Source organism: Scylla paramamosain, chromosome 29 (assembly GCF_035594125.1).
Source record: "Scylla paramamosain isolate STU-SP2022 chromosome 29, ASM3559412v1, whole genome shotgun sequence".
In the NCBI taxonomy this organism is placed as follows: Eukaryota; Metazoa; Arthropoda; class Malacostraca; order Decapoda; family Portunidae; genus Scylla; species Scylla paramamosain.
This window is the reverse complement of record NC_087179.1, coordinates 9856880-9864379: the sequence shown is the minus strand read 5'-3', so window position 1 is coordinate 9864379 and position 7500 is coordinate 9856880. Positions and strand designations below refer to the sequence as shown.

General features: G+C 40.0%; 2 protein-coding genes and 1 long non-coding RNA gene across 3 annotated transcripts in view; 2 read left to right on the top strand and 1 right to left on the bottom strand.

Moving 5' to 3' along the window:
* Positions 1–369, bottom strand: part of LOC135115256 (uncharacterized) — a 7171-nt gene extending 6802 nt beyond the window's left edge. Inside the window, exon 1 of the long non-coding RNA XR_010275924.1 lies at positions 243–369. This is a non-coding gene — a long non-coding RNA (uncharacterized LOC135115256). The remainder of the gene's footprint in view (positions 1–242) is intronic.
* The window catches only part of LOC135115254 (uncharacterized), a 32920-nt gene extending 29024 nt beyond the window's left edge, over positions 1–3896 (top strand). The window contains exon 5 of the mRNA XM_064031803.1: positions 1–3896. This exon is cut by the window's left edge and continues 1142 nt beyond it. The gene's annotated coding sequence lies outside the window, so the exon portion shown is untranslated.
* LOC135115252 (orexin/Hypocretin receptor type 1-like) overlaps positions 1–7500 on the top strand; it is a 57760-nt gene that overhangs the window by 275 nt on the left and 49985 nt on the right. Inside the window, exon 1 of the mRNA XM_064031800.1 lies at positions 1–4912. This exon is cut by the window's left edge and continues 275 nt beyond it. Within this exon, the coding sequence (XP_063887870.1) occupies positions 4457–4912 (456 nt within the window). The 5' untranslated portion in view covers positions 1–4456. The remainder of the gene's footprint in view (positions 4913–7500) is intronic.

Here is a 7500-nt window from a genome sequence, read left to right as displayed (position 1 = left end):
CTTATCATCTCTGTGGCCTTGGAAAATAGTCGTGGTGAGAGTGAAGCGTTTCTGAACACCGGGGCATATTACCTCAATGTTACACAAGAGAACTGGTATTGCTGCTTCTGTATAATGGCAGATAAGACAACGGGTGGCTTTGATGGATGTGTTATAGCTGTGAGTCAATAGAGAAGTGAGGTGATGCTTTGAGAAATTGGTGATAAGAGTAAGACAGGAATAATTAAGTGATGCTTCAATACCTGTGCTTGCCGCCACGTGAAGACCAGCGTATGGATACCAGTGGCTGGTGAAAGGACTGCTGAAGTGACGCTTTGAGTGGTGAGGATGAGAGTAATGTGAGTGAGATGCTTAACAGATACTTCAAGGAGTGGTATTGACAGGATAACGAATTGATGCTTTGTTGACCCTAATTAACCTCAAACTCAAGATTACTGTGCCGAAGAGAAGGTTTTAGGGGTGAGGATGAGAGAATTGTGAGTGAAATGCTTCAGAGATATTTCAAGGAGTGGTATTGACAGGAGGATAACGAATTGATGCTCTGCTGACCCTAATTAACCTCAAAAGCAAGATTACTGTACCGGCAAGTGAATGAATTGCCCAAGGGAAGGATTTAGTGGTGAGAGCGAAGTGAATGAAATGCTTGAGAAATATTTCAACCAGTGCCATTGAGAGACGGATAACGAAATGATGGTCTGTTACCCCTAATTACTCCTCACAGCCAAGATTCATGTACCGGCAAGTGAATGAGCTACCCAGCAGAAGGTGAGAGTGGTGGTGGTGAGTGAAGTGAATGAAGCACTGCAGAAATGTTTCGAGAGGTGGATCTGAGAAAGGTGACGAAGTGAGGATGTTAACGATAATTACCTTTATTTGTTAATGTAAAAGGTGAGTAAATGAACCTAGATATTTATAGAGATTCACTTCAGAAAAAAAGTAACGAGGTAATGGTCTGATAATCTCTAATTGCTCTCCAAGTTAAGATTGCCGTACATGTTTAATGAGTGAACTAGTTACGAACATTTCAAGAGATGATTTTGAGCAAAGGGTAACGAAATGGTGCGCTGAGAATCTCAAATTGCCGTAAACAACTTGAGAATCTTTTCGAGCGATGGAATTAAGAGAAAGTTCACCAAACATCTTGTAATCACCTAGGGAGTTAAGACTGCGTACCAGTGAATGAGGGAACGAATCAGAGAGGAAACGTTTCGAGCTGTGGATTTGAGAGCAAGGTGACGATACAACGCTCTAATCACCAAATCACCCTCTGATTTAAGACTGCTGTGTCTGTGATAACTACAAGACAAGATCGGAGCCAGTACGGGTAGAAGACAGCGGAGAGTGTCACAGAGGCTGCCTGGCCATGACCGAGCGAGGCTGGCACCGCAACGCAACACTGTCCTCTCTCCTTCTCAACCTCCCCGTCGCTTCATCAGCCACACACGCCCCTGGGAAACACTTTAACATCCCACCCCTTCCCTGCTGGCGCTAAAAGGCTGTGTGACGCGAGAGGGAGAAAAAGTGATTTATCCTGAGCGAGTCAACCTTTCCTAATGAAGCTATTGATAAACTTAGCTTCTGTCGCCGCTGCCTTGTCCCTCACTGTTTGATGTGAGCCGGAGCAAACGCAACGAGAAGAATCCTGTTAGTTTTCACCCTTTGAATTCGTCTCTGATCTGTCTAGTTCGCGTTTGGTGCAGTATGTTTAAGCTTCTGTGTTAGTTGAATGTGAGACTTCCCCTCGTCCTCCTCCTGCTTCTTCCTAGTGTAAGGGCACGCATGTGATTAAGGGTTTGTGTGTTGTTGCCAAGTATGATTTAGGGGTTTCTTCTACAGTGGACGTAAGTGAAGAAAACTGACGCAGGACTGAGGAAGGCCTGGTGCTGCTGTGGCTTAGTGTGGAGTGAGGTGTGCTGTTGTAGTGGATTCATATGCTAGAGTGAGGAAAATTCTGCTACTGCTACTAATGGATTGGAGGAAGTTAACTGTAGATGTTTTATAAGTTAGAGAAAAACTTTGCTGCTACTACAACTATTATTAATACTACTACTCGTATGAAAGACTGGAGGAGGTCTGTTGAAGATTTATAAGTTAGAGTGAGAAAAATGATGTTCTGTTGAGTATACAAGCTTTGCGAAGGTTATCCTGAAGTGGGCTGGCGTAGACTGAAGGAGGCTGCGTGCTGTGACGATATAAGACTGAAGGAAAAGTGTGTGTTGGTACTACGAAAGACTGAAAAAGGCCTTGTGTTGCTGTCACGATACTAGACTGAGGGATAAGTGTGTTGTTTAACCTTTCAAGACTGAAGAAGGGCTTGTTTTGCTGTGAATGCATGTAGACTGAAGGAAAAGTGCCGCTGTGATGGAAGACTGTGGGAGGTCATCAGCAGTGGATCTAGACTGAAGAGGAAGCAAATTGTAAACAGAAAAGTGCGCCTTGTGAAATACTTATGAGCTTAACATTCGAGACACAGAAAACGTATAATTTGCTCATAAAGAAGGACAATGGAAAGTCATAATTTTTAGCTGTTTATACAAGAGGTTGTGTCTAGTGGAATCATACATATAACTCATAAATCAAGGCAGTGAATGTGTGTATTTCGTATGTGAAGGAAAGGAAAGATGTAAACAGTGAGGCATAATAACGAAGGCTGCCAAAATATGTATCTAATGATAGTAAAACAAAAAAAAAACTGCTAAAACAAATACTCGGTAATAGTAAAAGATAAGAGAAAGAGAAAAAGGAAAACTAAATATTTATCTGATTCTTCAAGTCAAGGTAGTAAATGTGTCTTTTGTTTTACGTGAAGGAAAGAGAGAATGCGAACAGTAAGTCATGATAATTAAGACTGTTGAAACGAATATACGATAACAGTAAAAGAAGAAAGAGAAAAACAAAAACAAAACTGTGAATATTGATCTAATTCCTCCCAGACCAAAACAGTGAATGTGTACAGTTTGGCACCATGAAGCACTGATAATGGAAGCTCTCATGATGCAAAAGTGTCAAAATGCAAATAAATTCTCCACACGCTAAAAGAATGAGTGTACATTTCACTTCTCGTGCAGGGGAAGAAAAATGAAAACCGTTAGTCAGAATTTAAAACACTTCCTACGTATATAATTTCCCATAATTCCAAGCACAAAAAGGACATTTATTTTCACCCAGCCAAGGAGAAGAAAGAAAAATGAGCAGAAAAAATTGCCAGTCATAATTTTAACTCCACCTCCACTCCCTCTCTCCCTCTGCCCCGTGAAGTGAAAAAACGCTATACTCTGTCCCGGAATGTAAGTGGCTCGGTTGACTTGTAAGACTCGTATTATGACCTGATCTCGAATCCTGCTTCAGTCTCTTCTTCTTACTGAACTCCGGGAAGGCTGGAGAAGAGTAATTCCTTAACTTTCGGAAATATTGACCTCGTTACGAAAATTTCCGCGAGTTTTTGGCAGTTTGGTTCTGTAGCTTCCACGGGATGAAAAATCTGTGCTGGTAAAAGTGAGCGAAGAGAAAGAGAGAGAAAAGAGATAGAAAGAAAAAAAAAACTATGAATCTCTCTCCGCATCAGGATAGAGAGCAGGAAAGACGAGATATATATACAAGACGTGTGTGAAAACCAGAGAGAACAACAGGGGCACATAGAGATAAAACAGAGAACATTGAGATACACTCCTCGAATAAATAGATTAATAAAAAGTTTTCTGCCATGTCGATAGACTGGGAAAGAATCGAGAACTGAAAAGACACCAATACAAACTTAAATTACATAAAGAAAAGGGGAAAAAAGCATAGACGAAATAAGAAAGAGAGAAAATAAAATATACATGGGAATAAATTAAAGTAAAACAAAGGTAACAAGTCAAAAAAAGAACGAATAAAAGCCACGAGAAAAAAAGAAAGAAGGAAAAGTGTGTCAGGTAAGAGGATAGGAAGAAGAGTAATAGACAGACATGGAGGTAAAGAAAAGGAAATGAAGAAGAAATAATCTCTGGAAGAGGGAACGGAAACACAAAAGAAGGAGAGAGAAAGAAAGACATCAAGAAAAGTGTATTAGATAAGAAGATAGAATAGAAGCAGAGGTATGAAGATTAGGGAAAGATATTGAAGAAGTAGCAGAAGAAAAAGAAGAAGAAGAAGAAGAAGAAGAAGAAGAAGAAGAAGAAGAAGAAGAAGAAGAAGAAGCACCACATACTGGAAAACACGAAGCATAAACTTGAGATAAAGAAAGAAACACAAAGAAAGCAAACAATACCAAACAAGAAGATAGAAAACAGGAAAGCGAAGACAAACAAATACGAAAACCCGAAAAAAGCCACACACACGAACACAAACACAAGAAAACACACCAGAAACATGCAGGAGGACAACAAACCCAAAGAAAAACAAACAAGACACAAACCACTGAAATGAAACAAGCACCACATTAACACACAAACCAAACCAAAACCCTTAGGAGACAATGCCACTGAAAGACGAGCAGCAGATGAAGGAGGAGACAGCAATAGAGGAGAAAGACGAGATGAACAGCGGGCCCTCGATACTGAAATATGAACCTAACCTGAGAACCTTACCTGACAAATACCTGGACCAGATTATCCATGTGCTGGAGTCCTTCCCTAACGAAACCGTGGATATAGGAAAGCCTCACCTACGCAAATCTTTAGAAACGGTTTATCCTTTGTTCCTTGTGCTCTACGGCGTGGTGATGGTGGCGGGGGCTGTCGGGAATGTAGCTATGGCGTTGCAGATACTCCGTCGGCGCCTGTATAGAGAGTCCACGAGTGCTTATCTCCTCAACGTGGCCCTGTGTAACGTCCTTATGGTGGCGGTGCTGCTCCCTTTCTCCCTCGCCATCCTGCTTATCCAAAACTGGGTCTTTGGCAGCTTCCTCTGTTACTTCATCCCCATGCTGCAGGTGAGGTGTGTGTGTGTGTGTGTGTGTGTGTGTGTGTGTGTGTGTGTGTGTCAAACTTCCTTTTCGTTTTTGTTTATTTCTTTTTCTTTTACTTTTTGTTCTTTAAATGTTTCTTCCTTTCATTCTTTCGTTTCCTTTTTTCTTTGTTTTCTCGTTCCTTCGTTTTCTTTTTCTTTTTTAATTTTTTTCTTTTTTTCTTTCATTCATTCTTTGCTTTTTTTCATTCTTTCGTTTCCTTTTTCTTTCTTATTTCGTTCTTTCGTTTTTATTTTCTTTTTTCTTTCTTTCTGTCAGTCTGTCTGTCAGTGTCTGTCAGTCTGTCTTTCTTTGTCTTGTTTTCTTCCCTTCTTTAAATAAATTCCTCGTTAGTATTTGAAACCCAGAAGTCGAAAGGTTATATTACACCATCATCTTTTCTTTTTCTCCACCGTTGTATGTATGTGTGTATGTATGTATCAGTTTATCTATCGGTATGTTTATCTATTTATTTTTTCATTTGTTTCTTTTATTAATCATCATGAAATTATTCCTATCCAACCCTCATCTATTTTTTTTTAATTTCCTCTTCCTTCCTGTTAATACGTTTGTTTCAGTTTGTTTCCCTGCATGAATTACTATTTTTTTCATTATCCGACCAAATGTGCTGCTTGTATTTTTTTTTTCTCTCTAAAGATATTTTATGCATTTAGTTTAGATTTTTTAGCCGGTAGTTTCTCTGTACTGTAATGTGTATATGTTTAATTCATACATTGCGCTTTGAACTACCGCGTGATAACTTTCGAATAATATAAAATAAAAAGAAAGAAAAACATAATCATAAAAATTCTGGTAACTATTAATTTATTTTATTTATTTCATTTATTTATTTATATTTTTTTTCATTTTTGACCACAGATTTCATGGGTTAAGTTAGCGCGCTGGCAAATATGTAAACGAGTTGCCGAAGTTTGGTGATGAATATTTTGGAGGCAGAGAAACGAATAGAAAATGGGAGATGATGGGGGTAACTTCTCACGCTGGCTGGTTAAAAGTCATTCATCTGTTTTTTTTTTTTTCTTCTCGGGGTGGGGAGTGTAGGTATTCTCCCTCTCTCTCTCCCTCTCTCTCTCTCTCTCTCTCTCTCTCTCTCTCTCTCTCTCTCTCTCTCTCTCTAGGGTAAGAAATCTCTAATCCCATACACAATTTGGTTTCTCTCCTTCTAATCTTACTGAGAGGGAGGAATTACCAGATCGTGAACCAATTTACCCTCACACACACACACACACACACACACACACACACACACACACACACACACACACACACACACACACACAGACCTACGTACACACGGTTTGTTCGGTTTCCTGTTGTGTGTGTGTGTGTGTGTGTGTGTGTGTGTGTGTGTGTGTGTGTGTGTGCAATTTAGCAAGAGGAGAAACAGGGATCTAAGAATATGTCTGTTTGTAAAGGATATTAAGAATCTCTCTCTCTCTCTCTCTCTCTCTCTCTCTCTCTCTCTCTCTCTCTCTCTCTCTCTCTCTCTCTCTCTCTCTCTCTCTCTCTCTCTCTCGTTCGCTCGCTCGCTCGCTCTTTCTCATGGTAAACATTTTTTTATGTATTGGAAGATGAATGGCTGGTGCGGAGAGAGAGAGAGAGAGAGAGAGAGAGAGAGAGAGAGAGAGAGAGAGAGAGAGAGAGAGAGAGAGAGAGAGAGAATCATTAAACAGCAATAAGGTAAGGAAGTAAAGGCAAGCGAGGCACCTTGCTAATAATTTAAACTCGAGCAGAAAAGAAAGTAAGAAAAAGTGAAGGAGAAAGAAAAGAAAAACAGCAAGATCACAATGCTAATGACCGGAGGGGGAGAGAGAGAGAGAGAGAGAGAGAGAGAGAGAGAGAGAGAGAGAGAGAGAGAGAGAGAGAGAGAGAGAGAGATGTTTAGGGTGAGACAGCATGAAATTATAGTCAGTTTAGTGAATTTAGATTTAGTAAAATTTCGTTAGGTTAGGTTAATGTTTTTTTAGGTTTTCTGTCTGTCCGTCTGTCCGTCTGTCTGTCTTTCTTTGTCTTTTTCTTTCTTTCATTCTTTAAATAAATTTCTCGTTAATATTTGAAGCCCAGAGAGTCAAAGGATTATATTACATAATTTCTTCTTTGTCTCCATCGTTGTATGTAGGTAAAGTTAGCTTAGGTTAGGTTAAAGAAGATCAGTTTTAGTTAAAGACCTAGTTATGTTGGACAGAGCTTGTTAGATGATACATAGTTAAGCTAGTTTAGATTAAATTACATTAGGCTAATTAAGTAAGGTTAGGTTAGCTTAGGTCAGTAGTAGCGTTAGTAGTAGGTTAGGTTAAGTTAGACCAAGTAAGGTTAGATTAGATTAGGTTAGGTTAGATTAGGTCAAATAAGATTAGGTAAGGTCAGGTCAGTAGTAGCGTGGATACATTACAGGCTCTGGGATGTGCTCTACTTGCATGACTCCATGGCTCAGCTGACTCACGGGAACAACGTGGCGGCGCGGCCAGAGATTAATGAGCTTGTTTGCCGATGCTTCTGGGGGGGGGGGTGATGCTGGCAGGGGCGCGCCAGTAGTGTTTGATTAAAAAGAC